The sequence below is a fragment of the Gobio gobio genome (genome assembly GCF_949357685.1).
Source record: "Gobio gobio genome assembly, chromosome: 6".
NCBI lineage: Eukaryota > Metazoa > Chordata > Actinopteri > Cypriniformes > Gobionidae > Gobio > Gobio gobio.
Genome location: NC_137102.1, coordinates 1773696 through 1795972, shown reverse-complemented (window position 1 = coordinate 1795972; position 22277 = coordinate 1773696). Strand labels below are relative to the sequence as shown.

Sequence of the window (22277 nt, the reverse complement as noted above, 5' to 3'; positions counted from 1 at the left end):
ACCACCTACTGGTTAAAGTGTTTTTTTTTTATTATATATATATATGGACAAAAGGAAGAAGTCACAAGTCTAATGAAAAACAGAAACTTTTCTTCAGATTGTGACTGAATTACCCAGAAAGCAAGAGCAGAGCTCCTTTAATAATCACTGGAGCTGTGTGTCCGTTCAGTGTGAGACTATAGAACAACAACGGCACATTTAATAAGATTTACATTCACACTATAAAGGTTTTATCAGGTTTTTGACTATTACTGTTAATAAAAGTTCATTTTATCTGCATATCAACTCAAGCTCAGAGCTTCACTGTTAAATATCCAATAAACATGTAATGTTATCAGTAACTGCACTTGTTAACAATAGTAACTTTATGATTAAATTAACTTTATGATGATTTTTCCTCCAGCGCCACCAGATCAGGCGCCACTGCTCTCTAATGTTTTCTATTTGAATATATTTTAAGCTGTAATGTTTTCGGTGTCATGTGATCTTCCAGAAATCATTCTGATGTCTGATTTGGTGCTCAAGAAACATTTCTGACTATTATCAATGTTGAACTCAGTTGTTGCTTAAAGGGTTAGTTCACCCAAAACTGTAAATTGTGTGATTAATGACTGAGCCTCATGTGGTTGGACACCCGTCAGACCTCCGTTCATCTTCAGACACAAATGAAGATATTTTAGTGTAAATCTGATGCTCTGAAAGGCCTCCATTGGCTCAACTTTACACTCTCAAGACCCTTAAAAGACACTAAAGACTAAAGTTACAAAGTCCATCTCACTACAGCGGCTCTACAATAACTTTATGAAGACGAGAATAGTTTCTGTGCGCAAAAAAACCCTAAATAACGACTTATATAGTGATGACGATTTCAAAACACGGCATCATGAAGCTTCGAAGCGTTATGAATCAGTGAGTCGATTCAGCGGTTCAGAGCATTATGAATCAGTGAGTCGATTCAGCGGTTCAGAGCATTATGAATCAGTGAGTCGATTCAGCGGTTCAGAGCGTTATGAATCAGTGAGTCGATTCAGCGGTTCAGAGCGTTATGAATCAGTGAGTCGATTCAGCAGTTCAGAGCGTTATGAATCAGTGAGTTGATTCAACAGTTTGAATCGCCAAATTTCAGCAGTTTGGCGGTTTGACACGCGATCCAAATCATCATTCGGCTCATTGATTCATAACGCTTCGAAGCTTCATGATGCCTTGTTTTGAAATCGTCATCACTATACAAGTCGTTATTTAGGGTTTTTTTGCGCACAGAAACTATTGTCGCCGATTCATAAAGTTATTGTAGAGCCGCTGTAGTGAGATGGACTTTGTAACTTTAGTCTTTAGTGTCTTTTAAGGGTCTTGAGAGTGTAAAGTTGAGCCAATGGAGGCCTTTCAGAGCATCAGATTTACACTAAAATATCTTCATTTGTGTCTGAAGATGAACGGAGGTCTGACGGGTGTCCAACCACATGAGGCTCAGTCATTAATGACACAATTTACAGTTTTGGGTGAACTAACCCTTTAATATTTTTGTGATCTTACTGACAATGTATGTAAATGTAAAAAACTAGGATAACGAAGTACTGAGATCCTCCAAATAAACGTGCGGTGTTGTAATGGACTTGTGTTTCCCCAGTGTCTTTCCTGGGAGTGATGCTGAGCCGAGCTTTACTCAATAAGAACCGGGAGGAGATCATGGGCGAGTGTCCTCTTCCTGCCATCAAAGTGTGTCTGGACTGGCTGAGGCTGCGGCCCACAGTGTTTAACGACAGCGCTCTGGACAAGCAACAGTAGTAAGGCTTCATTCACGCTTTCATTTCAGTTTCAAGAGATTTAATATGTTTGTACTAGGGCTGAACGATATGGACAAAATTTCATATCTCGATTTTCATGCCGGATATATCGATACAATACGATATGACTACGTGTTTGGTGAAAACCAGAATCTGAATTAAAATGTTTGATTTAAGCCTACATTTCAAAAATTTGTGTCAGAAAATGTATTGTTGTTAAGCCTTTGGCACGTACGATCACAGGTGTAATCAGTCTAAGCTGGAGCGGATGATCAAGAGCATCACATGATCAACAGGCGCGCTCAGAGCTGTCATATATCACAACTTTTCAGTGTTTTCAACCACATACTGTTTATTTTAGGTTTCAAACACATACATTCACATAAGTACTAAAAAAACAATACATTTAGAGTTTGTAAAATACACACTGATGTCTATGGAAGAGGTAATAATAATCCTTTCCATTATAATTCGACACGTTTTATTCATATCAGATACACATTGTGTAAGTAACTTCAATGTTTACTCAAGGTTTCCGCGGGGTCTTAAAAAGTCTAAAAAAGTCTTCCATTTCAAAATCTAAATTTTAGGCCTTAAAAAGTCTTAAATTCGCTGAAGTATTGAGTTCTAGGTCTTAAATAATTTTAAACAGGTCTTAATTTTCCTACGTCCATGTAACGCTACCTCTATTGCTCATTGAAATGCTCTCGCAGCGCTTTAGGGTGTGTGTGTGTGTTTATTCCGGGAAACAGTACTTAAACTATTTAAAGTTTTTATTTTATTATTGACTGTTTACTTGATTACTTAATTACTTGAGATCTTATTAAGCAGTTGCTTATTGCTGTGGTTTAGGCCTACTTGTAAGATTTCTGGTCATATTTCCCATCCTATAAGCGATCGTGTTATTAAAGCTAGATAGCACACCACTGGCCTAGCCTTTTTTTTTTTTTTTTTTGTAAGATACCAAACAATATTTATGCATTTTGTTTGTTTTATTGTCGTGTGTAACTATTGTGCATCTAACATAATATGGTAAATGTGGCATCCTAATTATGAAAAAAATAACATGTACATTTCAAGTCATTTTTCTCAAACAAATCACCCAAAAAATATATTTATATATATATTGTGAAATTCTGGTGGGATCGAGATGTGGAGAAGTACAAGTTTACTGATACTTTGTTCAATTTGAATAAATTAATTTGCTTTGTGAGAAATTTTGTGATTCTGCATTTCCTTTGTAAAAAATGTTTTATTGCGTGATATAGGTCTTAAAGAGCACCTATCATGGCATTTAAAATGTTCCAAATATTGTTTTAGAAGTCCCCAACAACAGTTTTGCATGCATGCAATGACAAAAAAGACTTTAGTTTTCTTATAATATGCATTTATTTTTACCTGTTTTGACAGCGATTCTCAAATGATTCCTTTAGTGATTGACTTTTCAAAACTCCGCCTTTACGTGACGCTAATCTGCGCTGATTGGTCCGATGACCCAGTCAGTTGTGATTGGTTTAGTCTGTGCAGATATTTTCGGAAACGGAACGCCCATCAAAGACTGATAGTGACAGTAATTTGTTAATATGTGTCAGGAGTTATGAATATGAAAACCGCGTCGGTACCGTTTGATTGTAATATGAGCCTCAGCTGATCTCATTCATAAACTCCTCTATTCTCCTCACGAAGACTCGCGACAAATCAACATCCCTCAGGGCTTTTAGTTCAAAAGTGTGCAGATGAGGAGACATATTGATAGATTCTCATATGTCTGTGTCAAATTTCTAAACAGAGGACTATTTTTTATTCAATACTTCCTCAAAATGCGCAGATATAGCCTAATCATGAGCGATTGAGTCTCTTATGTGTTGTTTTCAGCTCCTCCTGGCAGCCGGAGGGCGCTCTGTGCACATGTAGTCTATATATGGCACACACAGACGAAGAAGAACCATGTGCCATAATAGAAGTCCATAATAAAAGCTTCCTGAGATCGCGAAACATACATTTGACGACTAATAAACACTCAATCGCGACGATGTATGGTTTGTCTTCAAGCCACTTAGTCTTCAAATGCTCATCCTTGGGCAGATGAAAGAAGTTTGCTTTTGAGTGGCACTTCAGGACACAGCGTCTCGTGGCCATGATGTTTTCTAGTTTTCACTGGCGTCTTGGAGCGCAATAAGTGGGCGTATTCTATTCAAATAACTTGACAAGTTGACGTCATCTAGTCAGAGAAAAAGCTTCGGTCTTCTAACGATTCTTAAAAATGACTCCGAGTCGACTCTTACTTTTGAAAGAAAATAACTATATATACGGTGCACTGTCATATTTCAAGCTATCACAGGATGTTTTTGTTCACTTAGATCTGTTACACACTACATGAAAGGTACATTTCAAAATTCCATGATAGGTGCTCTTTAAATTTAATTCATAATGGTCTTAAAAAGGTCTTAAAAAGTCTTAAATTTGACTTGGTGAAACCTGCAGAAACCCTGTTTACTCTATTCTATTCCCAGTTCCCCAGCCACTTACTTTTAAGTATTTCGGGAGAAGTGGATGAATTCACGAGTTGTAAACATCGTAAATCCAACATATCGGATTCTCTGAACTGCGTCTGCGGCACAAACTAACCCGGCGGCGGCCATCGTGCACACAGCTCAACTAACACCATCGTTATAAAGGTGTTTAAACAACAATATACTTCCACTGGCATGTGTTTGACAATCGCAATATCAGATATTTCATGCCATAGCTAGCACATTTTTTGAATATTCTTAATAAAATATATCTAATATAGATACGATAGCGATATATCGTTCAGCCCTAGTTTGTACTAGTAGTTTCTTAAAAGGCTGATTCAGTCTCTTTAATCTGCAACAATACCCATGTTTTTTGTTTGACATTTAAAACGGCTCTGAGGTATTGATAGTGTTAAAATGACGCCTCTTTGTGGTCTCAGCATCTGGCCATGGCTGGTGTCCATCCTGAACAGCTTTCAGCCCAAGGAGGAGGATGTGTCCAGTGCATCAGGTATGAGTTCTGCTTCACACTCTTCAGCAGGGCTCCCACTCGTCCTGGAAAACCTGGAAAACCTGGAAAATTGATGGGAAAATTCTTTAAAAAAAAGTTATTTCTTTAGCCGAGTATAAAGAGTTTATCGCTGGCCCAAACAATTAGCACTAGCTGCAGAAAGCACATGTTCAGGAACGCTGAGTTTGATGCGTGTGTGTAGTATTTTGAATAATGATGTTTAGTCTTGTGTTAGCTAATGCTATGAACTGCTCAAATGTGTGCAGTGAATGTTAACTCGTAAGCTGCTACCTAATCACATCATTTTGATATAAAGTCACATTTGTGTGTTATAAAGTCATAATTGCAAGATAAAGTCAGAATTGCGTGATATAACTCGCAAGTCTTTTCTTCACAATTGACTTTTTTGCGCAGTTGCGAGTTTATATCTTGCAAATCTGACTTCTTTTCTCAGAATTGTGAGATCTAAACTGCAATTGCAAGTTATAAAGTCAAATTCTGAGGAAAAAAGAATTGCGACAATTTTCGTGTTTATATCACAAATATGTAAACTCGCAATTGCGAGAAAGTCAGAATAGCGAGATAAAGTCACAATTACCTTTTCTTTCTATTCTTTGGTGTAAACAAGCTTCCATAGTCATAATGTATGATTAAGAGCTCATATTGATAAATGCTGGATTGTTAAGTAATGGCAATAAACCTTACGGCCTTTAAAGACTTAGAAAGCAATATTTGGCATGATCTTTGTCTTTTATTCCCACCGTAGTAAAATGTAAAATGTCCTGGAAAAGTGCTGGAAAATGGTTGCTGAAAAAGAGCGGGAACCCTGTTCAATCTCTGATCAACAGTTTGATTGTTTGTTTCAGTTCTTCCACTGCCTGAGGAGTTCGAGCTGCAAGGCTTTCTGGCCCTTCGCCCTGCTCTGCGGTAAACCTTCATGCTAACCCGATCTCTGCTGTTGTTTTGGCTCTTCTTCCACACACATGACTCTTTTAGCTGTATTTGTTCTCTTAAGGTTGTTGTTCACTGATTCCAGGATGCTAGACTTCTCTAAAGGGCATCAGAGTGTTGTGGTTGGCAAAGAGAGCCTGTTAGTTCATGCCCGACACCAGAGGCTCATCGGCCTGGGCAAATGGGTGGCTGACAACCAACCACGGTGAGCCGGAGTTTCACTTTCACTCATGATTTACACCTGACTTTTTTGTTTTTTTTTGGGACTTTCCGGAAGTGTGGTGCTTTCATTTAGTCATAGTTCTTCTAGCTGTAAAATATGCATTAAAATAACTAAACTTTTCTTAAAACATTTTTCTTTTATTGTTTTTTTTTAGACTAATTAAAGGAACACTCCAATTTTTTTGAAAATAGGCTCATTTTACAAGTCCCGTAGAGTTAAATAGTTGAGTTTTACCGTTTTTGAATCCATTCAGCCGATCTTTGTACCTGGCGGCAGCACTTTTAGCATAGCTTAGCATACATCATTGATTCTGATCAGTCCATTAGCATCTCGTTCAAAAGATGACCAAAGACACTTTCAATATTTTTCCTATTTAAAACTTGACTCTTCTACAGTTACATCGTGTGCTAAGACCAACTGAAAATGAAGAGTTGTGATTTTCTACACCTATAGGCTAGGAACTTTCTCATTCCTGATTGATTGGTTGGTATTCTGTGAAACATGGTGGTAGTTACACCTTCGACTTACTAATCACAGCCCTTTACAACACACAGAAGCATGGCTAATCACAGCTAAATCCACAACACACAGAACCATGGCCAATCACAGCTAAATCCACAACACAATTTGTCGGCTGCAAGCCTGAAACTTTCTCTGCAACTACACGAACTTAGTGCCGGTCACATTGAAAGTTCCCTTGCTGGACTACTTTCAGGCGCTGTAATATCATTGCCATGGTACGGCTGCGAAGATCCGCGACTATTACGCAGGAATGAGAAAGTAGTTCCTAGCCTATAGGTGTAGAAAATCACAACTCTTCATTTTCAGTTGGTCTTAGCACACGATGTAACTGTAGAAGCGTCAAGTTTTAAATAGGAAAAATATTGAAAGTGTCTTTGGTCATCTTTTGAATGAGATGCTAATGGCCTGATCAGAATCAATGATGTATGCTAAGCTATGCTAAAAGTGCTGCCGCCAGATACAAAGATCGGCTGAATGGATTCAAAAACGGTAAAACTCAACTATTTAACTCTAGGGGGCAATTTTTAAAAAAAGTGGAGTGTTCCTTTAATACAGGGGTGCAAACTTGTCACCTTTTCGGCGAAATTCGCTGTTTTTGATCAAAAATAGGTCATTATTGTGATTAGTCTAGATCTGATGAGTTTTTGGAAATGGGGAGGGGGTGGAGTCACGGTTAATGACATCAACAGACTGAAGTTACTCATTCACGTGAGGTTGCTGTGCATGACACGTTTCATTTGCATGCGTTTGTAAGCATTGCAGTGTAAAATCAGGTCATTTTAAGCCTTTGAATCCCAGCAGCAGCGAAAGACGACTCATTTCTCCATTTGCGTGAGAGACTGACCGCAGTCAGAGATGCAGACTCGTCCGCAAGTCTCCTCGTAAACATGTCTTAAATGAAAGTAAATCAGTAAACTGAGATAGAAAACACAAGTGTTACCGTATAATGGACCCAGAGCCAGTGCTACTTTTGACAGCATATTTTGATTTAGTTTTAGTCGTAGTCTTTTGAATAAAATGCCATTTAGTTTTAGTCATATTTTAGTCACCTGAATTGTTTTTAGTTTTAGTCTAGTTTTAGTCGACTAAATATCATAAGATTTAAGATTAAATCTACAGTAGATTAAGTCTCCTAAAATCACATGAGTTTAGTTCAATTGTAATACATTAAGCATTTAAGCGTCACATAACCGACTGTCACTTGAACTGACATTTTGACATCATTTTGTTTTTGACATTAAAAATACACCAAAGAGCTCAATTCACTTTTTTGTTTGTTTTTTAAAAACATCTTTATAGTTTTTATAACTTTGCATTTCTGTTTTAGTCAGTAGGCCAGATCAGGTTAAGCTAAAGCTTCAAATAAGTTTGTTTATTTATTGTTTTAATTTCAGTTCACATTTATTTAATTTCAAGTAATGAAGTTTTTTTTTTAAATGGTTTTAGTGAACTATTATAACCCTGATACTTTATTGAATATGTGTCAAATACTGGTCTTTCCTCCTGAATATGAATTAAATGGGAATTCAATTAAATACAGTTTATTGTGTAAGCAAAAACGAATATATAACGCGTGACTTTTAATTATAAACAAGCTGGAATTTTTTGTTTGTTTTTTAAAAACCTGTTTATAATGGGCTATTAGGTCTGAACTCATTGTTCCTGCGCTGCTTATTGATTCAGTTCATTTGAATGAAGATACATTGCATGTATAGCAGGTATCTGATCTATTAGTGGCATTCAGTGTAAGGATTTGACTGTCCATAGATTAGGTCAGATATCTGATCTATTTTTAGCTTCGCTAGCATCGTCGGCATCGGGAGCTAACGCAGTTTGAGCAGCGGCTCGCATTGATGAGGCTCTGGGTTTGTGTCTACAGACGATCCGCCCTCGTCCACTTCAGGTGAAGGTGGAGAGAATGGCCGCTCTGTTGCAAAGCTACTGGCGTCACTCCAGTCATTCTCCATCTCTGCGACTCGCGAGTCTGACAGCTGTCAATCAATCCGTCACAGCGGGTCTCAGGTGCACGCCCTCCGCTCAGCCCCGCCCTCGGTTCATCCCCTCTGTCTCCGCCCACTTTCCCAGCATTTTTAAAAAATTGCCAGTGGGTGGAGTTGACCTGAGCTGGGGTTTAGTTACCCTTTAACCTCAGTAGCCTAGTTTCCATTACCTTTCAAATTGCGCAAATTGAAATTGCGAATGGAAATGCGACAATTTCGCACAAACTCCCATATATCGCAAAAAAGTTTTTACGCTCTCATGAGGTGGTTTTTCAGGCAATTCGAAAAAGGACATTTTCGCAAAACTGTAATGTTTTTTTTTTTCGCATGTACGGGTCACCTGGCCTACGTGAAAGACGATCATTCTTTACAGATGACGCCGTATGTCGGACAGAAGATGAGACCGAGTTCTTTATTACACACAATAGACAATAGAATTACAGGAATACTGGATTCTCAACACAGAAATGCCACAAATTATCATCAAGACCTGGAAGCAGATCTGAGGGAGAAACACACACACCTCATACACCCCATTTAATGCTTGGATAACACGCCTACGTCTCCTTCCATTAATAATAACGCTAGTGTGGTGGCTGGGATAATCATAAACCTTATGATACATATGATTACTTTATACAATGCGTATAGTATTTATTTATTTGTTCTCCTGTAGCTTTGTAATGACTTATTCATCACTAACTCTTTACTGTCTTCAGTGAGCTTGAGTTTGATTTATTCAGGCGAGTCGATTTTTGTGATTTTGACATTGGTGACAAGAATTGCATCAGAAATGTTGAATGGGGTCTTGTGTTCATCACTGAAGTCATTGTTTCTTCTGTTATCAACAGCTTGATCCAGTGTCGCATCAGTGATGGCCTTCTGCTCTTCATAACTGATATCCCTGAGATGGTGGTAGAAGAGCCACTGGAAAAAGACCCGCCTGTCCTCCAGGAGTCCTCTAACGGTGAGCAGACCCCCAATGACAGCACCCAGGGCCTGAAGTCCGTCCTCTCGGCTGGAAAGAACCAGAACACTGGGCTGGATAGCAGCGAGAGACCTGTGGTCACCTTCAAGGAGAACATCAAACCCCGAGAGCAGAGCCGGAGCCAGCCTCAGAGGGAGGCCGGGAAGGACAGGGCTGGCTTCAGTAAAGGAAACGGAGTACAAGCCAAGAACGAGCAGAAGAAAGAGGGCAAAAGAAAGAGTGAGGTCAAGAAGAACAGTCATGAGAAAACAACGGATGCTGGGAAACAGGTACGAGAGAATCACATTTTCCACACCAAAAATCATGAGGATATTAAGATCATGTTCCATGAAGATATTGGGTCAATGTTCATATCATAAATGTATTATTAGTAGTAATATGCATTGCTAAGGACTTCATTTGGACAACTTTAAAGCAGATTTTCTCAATATTTAGATTCCTGGGCCCGTATTCATAAAGAATCTTAATGCAAAGAGTAGCTCCTAGTGACAAAATTCTAAGAAAATTCTTTGAAATGTGGGCGTTTACTCTTAAAATTAACAAAAAAATCCTAGTAAAGAAAAAAGTAATTCAGAAAGCGTCTTAAGGTCACATTTGTTAGGAGCACTGACGAGGACTTTAAAGAGGCTTAAGAGTTTCTTTAGCAGCGGAGAAAATGGCAGAAAGACGAAGAGGGACAAGAAATGTGTTGCAGACGATGGAGGACAGTGACTTAATAAAACGCTAGAGATTAGATCATGTTTGTTTCACTAAACCCAACTTTCAAACCACTTAAATATTAAATAGACATGCCAGCGATCAGTGTAATTGGAAAGAGTGGAGCAATGTTTATAGTTCTAAGCCAATCAAATACCTTATAGGATATTAACAGCATGGTAAATAATAAAAGGATTTATATACATATATATATATATATATATAAAATGTGTGTGAGTGAGAGAGAACGGTAAAATAGGACAATTTGCGCTTGTAATTTCAAAGTGAAGGCTTAGAATAGACCCTATACTTAAAAGCGCTCCTTTTTCCCCTGTTTGGACAACCAACCAATCACAGTCTTCAAAACACTGTGTCATGCGTAGCAACGGGGTCAGCTCCGCCTCTTCACTGAGATAAGAGCTTTTGTATTTTGCTTGCTCAGAGTTGCTCTCAGATCAGTCCCGAATAGCTCTTAAGCTAAGACTCCTGCGTAAAGTGTTTAAGCTAAATTAGGTTTTCTGAGAGGACTCTTAGAATCTTTATGAATACGGGCCCAGATGTTCAAATATTGTCCTAACACACCATACATCAGTGAGAGATGATTTATTCAGCTGAAGATGAGCTGTACATCTCCCTTATGACTGCTGTTGAAAGTTGTGCCTCATTTTCCTGTAATTCTTATTTAAACGTGTAAACACTTTTTTTGCTCTAAGGTGAAGACTCAGACTGAGATGAGGAAGACTCCGGTGTCTGAGGCGAGGAAGACTCCAGTCACACAGACTCAAACCACATGTTCTTCACAGTTCATCCCCATCCACCACCCTGGAGCCTTCCCGCCTCTGCCCAGCAGGCCAGGTACACACACACACACACACACACACACACTCACACACCTGAACATCACTACACTTGGGCTGTTCAGTCATGGCTCTCTTCCTCCTTCAGGCTTCCCTCCACCAGCATATGTGATCCCTCCTCCTGTGGCGTTCTCCATGAGCCCGGGCTTCACCTTCCCCACAGGTGTATCTGTACCTGCACCCTTCCTCCAGACCGCCTCCCACCCTCAATCTGCCAATTCTGTGCAGACGGGGAAACCTTCACACATTCCCTACAGCCAGCAGAGGCCCTCGGGCCCTGGAGCCCTAAACCAGGGCCCTCAGCAGACACAGCCGCCCCCTCCGCAAACATCCCAGCAGGCTTTGCAGCAGTCTGTGCAGCTCCAGGTACAGCAGTCGCCCACCAAGCAGAGCTCTCAGCTGGGCAAAAGCCCGCCCCATCATCACAGCATGCAGCAGGTAATGGGACGCCTTTATTACCAATCACCATGGAGACATGGACATTGCTGACCTCTACTTTCTCCATTTTGCAGTCCTACATGCAGGTACCTGAACAGCCTGGCCAAATGTGGAGCCAGCTCCAAACTCCGCCCACCATGCAGAAAATGCCCATGCAGATGCCAGTCAAGCAGCCTTTCTTCATGCCCACCCAGGACCCAATGAAGCTCTTCGAGCACCCAATGAGCATGCAGCCACCTCAGCCCAGCATGGACAAGAAGATGAAGTTTCCAGAGGTCAAAGTGCAGGATTTCTACTGGGAGCCACCTTACCACATGGGCGGAGAGGGCAGGAGCGGAATGGCGGACCGGATGGGCAAACGTCAGCCAGGAGTCTTCCTCCCGGACCAGGAGAACATGCCCAGAGGCGCTCCATATGAAGTTAGCGTTCTTCTTCATCTGTTTATACAGCTGTTGAGTTACTAACATTCAGGTCAAGACATGAGTATGATAAACCACACTATTGCACTACTCTTATGTAGTATGTGTATAGAAAATTAATATATTTAAATATAGTGTATTAAGTTTTGTGAAACTGAGATGTATATAAATCATCTCTCCACTGATGTATGGTTTGTTAGGATAGGACAATATTTGAACATCTGAGGGTGCAAAAACATCTAAATATTGAGAAAATCTCCTTTAAAGTTGTCCAAATGAAGTCCTTAGCAATGCATTAGAGCCCGACCGATATATCGGCGGGCCGATATTATCGGCCGATATTAGGCTTTTTCCAAACTATCGGTATCGGCATTTATGATGGCCGATAAATGAATATTTTTTTAAAAATAAAAAAACCGGACGAAACACCTCTCAAACACATTGAGTGTTGGCGTTTCATAGTTTGTCCACCAGAGGGCGCTCTACAACGTGCCGGCTGGCAACACCACCAGCTGATCCAGCAGAGTCATGCTGAGCTTCAGCGCTCTGAGCGCTGCATTCACAACACAGATCATCCGCGAAATGCATGTAAGTTGGCAACGAGACATACATTGCTTGAATTGAATAACAGTTAAAAGAACATCCCCATCAGTTCTCTTAACTCAAATAACATGACACAATTTGTAACTGCCAAGTCCAGTTTTGCTGTTACATGTAAGCCAAGAGAGCTGGTAATTACGCTAGGTTACAGTTGACTGACTTATTTTACCTCGGACAATGTGACTGAATAAAATGTATTTCTTTAATAGTCTGACAGTTTGACATCATGAGACGTATCATCTCTCCCCTGCCCGTTATTTTGAAAAAGTATACATATTTCTAAATTATAACTTATCATAGACGCTAACCACAAAGCTAGCTAATGCCATGGCTATCAGTGGGAGACCGCTAACATTAATGCGCCTTGAAAAACACAACAAACTTATTCTGCCTAAATAAAGTAATGATTACTGTATTTATAACTAGTATATTTGTAGTTCCAGTCTCTGCATTGTAAATCGTAAGTTAGGCTCGTGCAGAGTGAACGAAAGTGCGTGACTTCGTTCAGACGCCGCATTAACGAGTCAAATAATGGATTACACGAGTCATCATCAGTAACGTTAGTAGATTTTAGAAGGCAGGCAGCAAATGATGATTGAAAATGGTTTGTTGTAGCTTGATGGATAGAATTAAAAGTGCATGTAAAGGGATAAGCAAGTTGACATTGTAATTATAAGGTGGCTCATATTTATACTGTATATAGTTTATGTTTTGCTGTTGTTGTTATTTATCAGAACTTCTAGAACTTAACTGAATATTTTTTTTTCCAGTCTTGCTAAAAGTTATATTTATAAAGCTTACCACATCTATTAATACTGGTAACTTTGATTTTTTGTTTTTGTTAGCCTATTGTGTTTTCGTCCAAACGACTTTAAGTTTCATATCTTAAGTTTGTATTTTTATACATTTTATTTATCAGAACTTTAATATATTTTATGTTCCTCTGTTCTGTTGTAACAATAAAACAAACAAGTTTATTTTTAAACTGCATTATCATATTATTTTAGAGAGGCTGAGGGATCATGAATAACTACAAATAACTGATGTATAAGGGAAATCTGTTTGTGTTTTTTTACGCGTTTCTGTTATTTTATTTTTTTATTTTTTATATATATCGGCTGATATATCGGAATATCGGATTTTTAAGTGACCAAATATTTGTATCGGTATCGGCCTTAAAAATCCTTTATCGGTCGGGCTCTACAATGCATATTACTACTAATAATACATTTATGATATGAACATTGACCAAATATCTTCATGGAACATGATCTTAATATCCTAATGATTTTTGGCATAAAGAAAAATGTATAGTTTTGACCCATACGATGTAACATTCAATGGATTATATAGCGATGAAAACACCCAGTGGTCTCTCCTCTTATAATCACTAAAACTCACTTCAGTTCATGATATTCTGAATATGTTATTTACATTCGTTAATTATAATGAGAGGATTCACAAGCTCGCCACAGAACAAACATGATCTTAATATCCTAATGATTTTTGGCATAAAAGAAAAATGGATAATTTTGACCCTTACGATGTATTGTTGGCTATTGCCTAGGGCTGGACGATTAACCGAAAACTAATCGAAACCGAAATTCAGAACCTCTAACCGACGTATTTTTCCCATGCTGGTTATTTTGGTTTTAGTCACGTGACTCCGCCCCGTCAGTCACATCGAGTGCAGTTTGCAGGCACACGGAGAGATGCAGGAGCGGTTATCTGTGTTTATAGATGCTCAGATCACTATAGTAACTGCATGCTTTACACCGTTTATACAGGTCAGTTAATCACGTGCTGATATATGTGCTGATACACACACACAAATCACTCTCTCATTAATGCACTCAGATAAATGTAATGTAGACCTACAGTGTTCATTTATCTGATGTACAACACACAGAAATCTGCCCCGTAGACATCAATAACTTCTGAAAGTCAACCGTTCCCTTCAAGTGTTTTAAAATCACAAAGAAATGCACTTTCATTAGAAAAAAATATCCCACCTTTAATAGTAGAAAATATTTACAGTAAAAACCTTATCGGTGAACTATGATGGCAAAAAAAAAAAGAGCCGCATAATCGTTCATTAATCGTAATCGAGGTAAAATGTTCAATTAATTGAGATTTTTATTTTTGGTTGAATCGTTAGAGCCCTACGACTGCTGTTGAGCTCCAGGGGCACGAATATAATATTTCATTTAACTATATTTTACATATTTAAATGTATGTCAATATTTGCTCGTTTTTTAATAATTCTCTTCTGCTCACCAAGGCTGCATTTATTTGATCAGAAATACAGTAAAACGGTACTATTGTGAAATATTATTACAATTAAAGCCACAATCAAACGGCAGTCGCGACACATTCATAGACGAAATATTGGAGAAGTCCAGGATAGGGCATAAGGAACACAAGTTATGACATTATTATTAAACATTACTGTCGTGCATTTAGGAAGTAAATGGGGTGAATATTTTCTTTATTTATGAAGACTTTAAAACAAATGTTTGGATTTATTTTAAATAGTAATTTATTTGTGTGAAGTCAAAGCTGAATTTTCAGTGTCACATGATTATTCTAATATCAATGGGGAAATATTGATAAAGCGTAATGTTTTTGTGGAAATCCGGAATTGTAGTTTCTCGATTCTTTGAATAGTAAAGTTCAGAAGAACACCGTTTATTATATACACGCATTATAAATGATACCACAGTCACTTTTTATCATGATTTTGAATAGTAATGCTTTTTTTTACGTTAAAATATATATTTTTTTTTCCGACTGCGAAGAGTGAAGTCTTTTTTTAATTTTTATAAAATGTGTATTTATAATGTAATCATGACATCACTCATTAATTTAAAGCGTGAGGTCGAGCGTTGATGTTTGGTGATGTGTTCTGTTCTGCCCTCCTCATCCTCATCCTCAGTCCGCTCCTGCTTTATTCAGACTCCGCCTCCGTCCGGCTGACCCTGATCCTCACGGGTTTCCGGCATTCGCTGAGGATCGTTTACATCCACATTGGGCTTTATCGAAACTTGACCTCAGCGGTTGATTCTGATTCCTCATCTCTTCTTTCACGCTTCTCTAACTCTAAACACTATTGGAGTGATTTGAGTTTAGGCTGAGAATGCCACTGATCTTCACAGGCTGCTTCCTATTTTCTTATATCCTGTTTCTCTCATCCCTTTCCCTCTCTCTCTCTCTCCTTCCTTCCCCTTCGTCTCTCACTAGGACAACAAGAGCTCCCCTCTTCTGCCCCCAGACCTGTTAAAGACTCTGGCGGACTTTGAGGAAGAGGAGGAGCTGCTCTTTTCTAAACCTCATGATTTCTACCAGGCCATGGCCGGCCCTCTTAATTCTGCTCCTGGAAGGAACATGTTTGTATGTAGTTCTCCTCCTATCGTCTCTTCTGGCGGGAGTGGATAGAGAGTTTTAGAGTAGATAAAAACAAATCTGGTCCCTTTTTATGTAATGAGGTGCATCCTGGGATGCTTTTTAAACCGTATTAATCTCTAGGTATGAGTTATATATGCCTATAGGTTTTAAAATCTTAAGAGAAACCAGTTCAGTGTAACGTGTCCAAATGCTGGACTTGTGTCATGTGTTTAGTGTGCTATATTTCACTTGTTATAATGTGTGGCTATATCCAGTGTTAGCTAGTCCTGTGGTTTGGCTAAGAGCGCTCATCTTCTGCGCTTCTCTCCTTCTGTAGTTGCCAAATCCGTCACGGCTGGACAGTGGAGCTGATGTGATTGGCCAGTCTTCTCTTCTCCCCCGGTTCTCCATTCAGGTAAAGCGGCTTGGCTCTTTCTCTCCCAAACAAACTCTTTTGTCCTCCTTTGCATTGTGGATCAGAAGCCAGCAGGGGGCAGTGTTGTCCAACATTACAGTGTGTTGTGTTTGGATGTTGCTTTGTTTACTTGCCCCAATCGTGCTAATGTTACTAAACATGTTGTTTTTCGGTAACTTTAAGAAGTAAAATACCCAAGTTTGAATTTCCTGATTCTGTCCTCTCTCTCTGTGTTATTACACGTGCTAATGTTGTTTTTGTTGTTGTCTTACAGGATAGCTCCTACCAGAACAACAGTATTTTTAGCGAGGCATACGGTAAAAATATGGCCCCTGCGTCTAAGCCGGATGCTCCCATGATGCACCAGGAGCCCTCACTCTACTCCCTGTTTGAAGGAACCCCCTGGTCCCCGTCCCTTCCTGCTAGCTCAGGTACCACATGAACAAATCCTGGGGCAAATGATTAGTGTATTTTCTGTAATCTCGTGTGAAAGGTGCTTTAGAGACGTCATATAATGAGGATTTGTTCTTTTGCTGTAGATCACTCCACACCAGCCAGTCAGTCCCCTCACTCCTCCAACCCCAGCAGCCTGCCTTCATCCCCCCCCACCCACAGCCACGGCTCGCTGCCCTTCTCCAACTTCGGCCCCATTGGGACGCCGGACAGCAGGGACCGCCGCGGGACTGACCGCTGGAAGGCAGAGAAGACTGGTAATGTTCACTCTATTGGTTCTGTGCATCTCTTCTAGTGGTCGACCTGTTGACAAAGCTGTGATATTTAGCCCATGAGATTTCTGTTTGGCCAGTAAGTGTCGTAAGCAGGACTTTTATTTATTATTTTAATATATTTTAATATATTTTGCCAAAGCCATTGGTTCTCATTCACTAATAAGTGCGTGGATTCTTTCGTATATGTACGCACAGGAGAACTTCTCACGAAAAATCCATCGCTCTCCATTGACTTTGTTTTGCGTGAAGCGCCTCCTTGTCACTTTTGACTTATAACAAAAAACAGAACGATGTCTAAAAGCTGCTGTGTGACAGGGGGCCTATACCATGAAGCCGATTTAGCTGGCTAACCAGATATGTCTAAGCTATGTTCTGGATAAGAGAACTCAAACTGAAATTGGACCAATCAGCTGTGAGCAAAGTGACACGCCTCTGATGCAATGAAGTCACTCCCCCTTTTTCAACTCCAAATGAAAGGTCACTACTTAGCAAATGGTTTTTAAAGACTAAAGCATCTGGCTTTTAACAATGCTTATTTATAATAATAAAAATGTTGGTTTATTTATCATTTATGTAATTATTATACCCTTAATCAATTACACTAGTATAATTTTTGTTAATCAATCATTAATAGGCACTTGGTTAAAATTAATATAAATAGCCTATATAAAGGTCATACAAATAAGCTTTAAAATCAATAAATAAAGCTAATAAATGACTACATGTGAGCTTAAATGTTCAATTCTCTCTATATATCAACTAAACTAACTTCATAACTTTTACTTGCATTGATGTAGTAAGATTTTTCTTTAAGTGGTCCTCTTTTATAGACAGCTCTTTTCTTTTTCCTGTGTAAATTATTTTAAGTTCTTAGTATTTTTCAATCATGTCATATTCTGCAGAAGAGAGAAATAAATCTCAGTTTCACTGATCCACAGCGTGTGATTGGCTGTTCACTGCTGATGTCACAGCTAAACTCCTAAACTCAGGATCAAAGCCTGAGTTGACAGAGAAAGCTGATGATCAGCATCATGGGACCAACAAAGCCTGAATAGATTGGTTTGGTTTTGTCAACTCGAAACTAATCCTGTAACCCTGAGTTTGTTAAACTCCCATCATGGTACAGGCCTAGGGTGTACATCAAACAAGCTAAACAGAGGGCGTTGGATTGTTTTCCCCCCTGGTGTGGGCGTGGCCTAAATCATTTCAGCCCAACCCATCTCCATATAAGGGCTTTCAGCCCAACCCATCTCCATATAAGAGCTTTCAGCCCAATCCATCTCCATATAAGGGCTTTCTGCCCAACCCATCTCCATATAAGGGCTTTCTGCCCAACCCATCTCCATATAAGGGCTTTCAGCCCAATCCATCTCCATATAAGGGCTTTCTGCCCAACCCATCTCCATATAAGGGCTTTCTGCCCAACCCATCTCCATATAAGGGCTTTCAGCCCAATCCATCTCCATATAAGGGCTTTCTGCCCAACCCATCTCCATATAAGGGCTTTCTGCCCAACCCATCTCCATATAAGGGCTTTCTGCCCAACCCATCTCCATATAAGGGCTTTCTGCCCAACCCATCTCCATATAAGGGCTTAATCCAGTTTCCCTCTGTCATGTCATATTCACTGTGCGCTAGATGTATTATCGGCCATTTTAAGTAATGAATAACCTGTATGTAAATATGAATGTCTTCAGGTGTGAGTGGCTTTGGGTTGGACTTCCTGCCTTCTGCCTCGTCTGCGGTGTCAGAGAGCAACAGCTGGCACCAGGGGGCGCCACCCAGCAGCTGGGCCGCCCAGGACATGCCCATGGAGGACTCCTCTACGGTGCTCCTCGACAGCTTCAAGGTTAGCACAGGGTGTTTGGCATGAGTTCTCAGCAGATGTGCCGATCCTGTCCTCACCTCTCTCTCTCTCTCTCTCTCTCTCTCTCTCTCTCTCTCTCTCTCTCTCTCTCTCTCTCTCTCTCTCTCTCTCTCTCTCTCTCTCCGCAGTCGATCTGGTCCAGCTCGATGATGCCGCCCGGCCCGTCTGCGCTGGAGCAGCTCCTCATGCAGCAGAAGCAGAAGCAGCAGCGCGGGCACGGCAACATGAACCCGCCACACTGAGAGCCCACAGGAAGACGCACTTGTGTCAAACATGATTCAACAGAAGAGGTGCAACACCACAAGCTCCAATCGGAAATTTCCGGCATTGTCTGCGCGCGGAGGCTGGAGACGGCGAACGATGTGAAGCGACAGGCTCAAAATGACCCGCTCGCCTGCCCGCCGAGGGACAGCCTCTCCTCTCCTCTCTCTCTCTCACTCACTCTGTCTGTCTCTCTCCCTGAGCCTCTAAGGCCACGAGGGCGTGTCCCGCTGCCCAGCACGCAGCCGCTGCAGAACACTGACTCTCTGATTGGCCCTCGCTTCCTCTGGGGGTCAACGGTCATCCTCCTGTCTCATCTGGACTCTGGACTGGACTCCTGCTTAAACCGCTGGGCGTGGGCGTGGCGGAAAGGGATGTTTATTGGCGGCAGACGTGGGTTTTCCGAGGGACAAAAAAAAGACAGGAGTGGTTTTGTGTTTTATTCCAAGTCTGGATTCATTTTCTCAGAGGGATCCGTGTCGCTAATCCAGAATATAAAAAAATAAACGGAACGAATGAAGGATGGACGAGAAGGCGCTCCACTATTAGGACTAGGGTTGCCAGGCATGGGTCGGGGGTTGTCGTGTACAGGCTGTGGTGAACCGGGCGACCCATTACGAGCTCATGCTCAGCATCAGTATCAGCGGAGCGGGGTTAGACTATAGATGTAGGACGTAGTATCATTAGCTGCAATAGAGACTGCAATTATTAACAATACTGTATTTTGTGACTTGTTCTGTAGCAGTTTTAGCTCTGAAATATTATTCAGTCAATATGTTCAATAGTTTACTGCTCACGGGGGAGTTCATCCGATATAATGTGTGCGTTTCTTTCCTCTAGCTTACCCGCATAACGACGGCTTCTTTCGTTCATGTTCTGCCTTTTTATTAATAGTTTTATCAGCTCTCTTCGTGCCTGCTCTGTGTTTTCTCTCTTCCTTTTGTTGTTCTTTCTCTTTGTTTTAAGGAACCGTTAGCGTTGGGAGAATCAAGCGAGGGACGCCCGTTGAACGCTCTTGTGTCAGGTACCATCTCCACAGGAACTGATATCTCCGTTACGCTTAGCACTAAAGCAAGAGGAAGAGCGTCAGTCCGATGACTCTGAAATCTTCTGATGTATATCGTGGGCCGCCTCAGGTTAGCGTCACATGACTCGCATCATCATGGACGCCCTGTCCGGTTTGTTTGTTTTCCCCTTTTCGTTTTGGACCGAAGCGTTCTCTCTTGCTAGCACTGAGCCGGGTGGGCGGCACTGCTAATGTCCTGGGGTGAGCGCTGATAGGCTGAGAGATCGATGATGGTCATTTCTTCTGTTCGGCGAAGGTTAAATGAACGACATATGATGAGAATAAAGTGTGTTTTTATTTTTGAGAACATTTTATTAAAGACGAACTTTAAATGATGTGTCTATTTGCCGTGTGATTGTGCTTCTCGTTGCATTTAAAATTGTATTTAAACAAAAAAGAGGAATAATTACATTCAGTTAGGTCAAAAAAACACACAAATCTACGAGCAACGCTACTGTTCAGTTTAGTTTCTCCTCTTAGGATCGTGCTGGAGTGTCAGAATCCTGTGCTCTGATTGGTTGCTGTGGACTCTTTTATTTGGGATGGGTTGTAGTGCCCAGTCTTGTGTGAATGTGCTTGTGTTGAGACGCTGTGTCTCGCTGTACCTGTGGGTTTCCTCTGTTAACCGTGGCTTCTGTAGTGATGTACATTACACTGCTGATCACAGGACAACAGCCGCGCGCCTTTGGGCCGTAATATTACATTCCAATAGTAAAGCTAAAGATAAAACAGCCAGCTTTTTACATTAAGGCCACCACTATGACAGTTTGTCCCAGCCCGCTCCTCTTGAACTTCTGCATGACGTCCATCTTTCAGAATGCCTTGTGTTTGGATGAGGGAGATATCCAGTCGAGTTCTTTTTGTTTTTTGTTTCTTTAGAGGATCTTGTCAGGGAATAGTTGGGTTTGAGGATATCTCCTTCTATAATGGGCTTGATTTATTGTATTCTTGTCTCTTTGTGGACGCTGGAATCAGCTATGCCTTTAATAAAATAAACCATGTCCTCTCATGCAGACTTGAGTCTTTTCTGTTCCTCACACTGTGCTTTTATTCCTCAGGACACTGATGACCGTTCCACGCTACAGGGTCATACATTTACACCGTTATCATTACGATACACACCTATCAGGCATAACATTATGATATTGTGTTGGTCCCCCTGACCCGTTGGATTGAGATCTGGGGAATTTGGAGGCCGAGTCAACGCCTCAAAACTCGTTGTTGTGCTCCTCAAACCATTCCTGAAGCGTTTGAAAGACTGTGAAAACTTGCATAACTCCAGATTGTCTGGCAAAAGACAATAACTCACTGAGAGGACAGTTTTTTCGCAGCCGACGTCCCACTGAGTGAATCAACTGAGAATGGCCTTCATTTGCATGTATCTACCTTGCCCCAAACTCCTGATCCCCTCTCCTGGGAGATCACTGAAATATACCCCAAATCACTGCAGACCGGGAACACCCCACAAGAGCTGCAGTTTTGGAGATGCTCTGACCCACACTGCAAAAAATGCTTTTCTTACTTAAGCCGCGTTTCCACCGAAATTACCCGGAACTATTTGTATCAGGAACTTTTTTCCCAGGAACTTTTTCTCCCCCAGACCTGCTACTTTCTGCGTTGTCACCGCGGTCTAAAGTACCGGGAAGATTAGGCAAATTAGCCCGGTGACGTGAGAATGCGCGCGGCTGCTCCTCCCTGTCACCGACGGACAGTAATCACTTTTGCGCGATACTGTCTGCAACAATAACAAGTGGAGAAGATGCAAGCAGCGCTGCTTTTGCATACACATTACCAACACTGCTTATTTAAACGTGCACTTTCACCTGGTTTGACCATTTTAATGCAAAATGGGATGATGGGCAATCCAAAATCTGAATGTGTTGTAATAGCTCAATTCCAAAATATTTTCTATAAAAGGATAATGAGGTTTCAGTCATGACAGATGTGTGAAAAGTTAATTGAATGAAAACAATAGACTGAATTAAGCGGTTGAAAGATTAGGTACTAGACTGCAAGTATTTTATTTTTTATCACAATAACATCTCTTAACA

At 40.6% G+C, this 22277-nt stretch overlaps 1 protein-coding gene across 4 annotated transcripts in view; it reads left to right on the top strand.

The window, feature by feature from the left end:
* The window catches only part of smg7 (SMG7 nonsense mediated mRNA decay factor), a 42515-nt gene extending 20238 nt beyond the window's left edge, over positions 1–22277 (top strand). The window contains exons 10-23 of one of the 4 annotated variants that reach the window (XM_079818621.1): positions 1628–1784; positions 4741–4811; positions 5678–5738; positions 5848–5967; positions 9359–9764; positions 10905–11046; positions 11137–11486; positions 11561–11905; positions 15746–15895; positions 16227–16304; positions 16579–16735; positions 16844–17014; positions 18730–18881; positions 19028–22277. In XM_079818621.1, coding sequence (XP_079674747.1) covers positions 1628–1784; positions 4741–4811; positions 5678–5738; positions 5848–5967; positions 9359–9764; positions 10905–11046; positions 11137–11486; positions 11561–11905; positions 15746–15895; positions 16227–16304; positions 16579–16735; positions 16844–17014; positions 18730–18881; positions 19028–19141 — 2474 coding nt within the window. In that variant the 3' untranslated portion in view covers positions 19142–22277. Of the gene's footprint in view, positions 1–1627; positions 1785–4740; positions 4812–5677; positions 5739–5826; positions 5968–9358; positions 9765–10904; positions 11047–11136; positions 11487–11560; positions 11906–15745; positions 15896–16226; positions 16305–16578; positions 16736–16843; positions 17015–18729; positions 18882–19027 lie in introns of all 4 variants that reach the window. The other 3 variants (XM_079818620.1, XM_079818623.1, XM_079818622.1) reach the window with 3 other exon arrangements.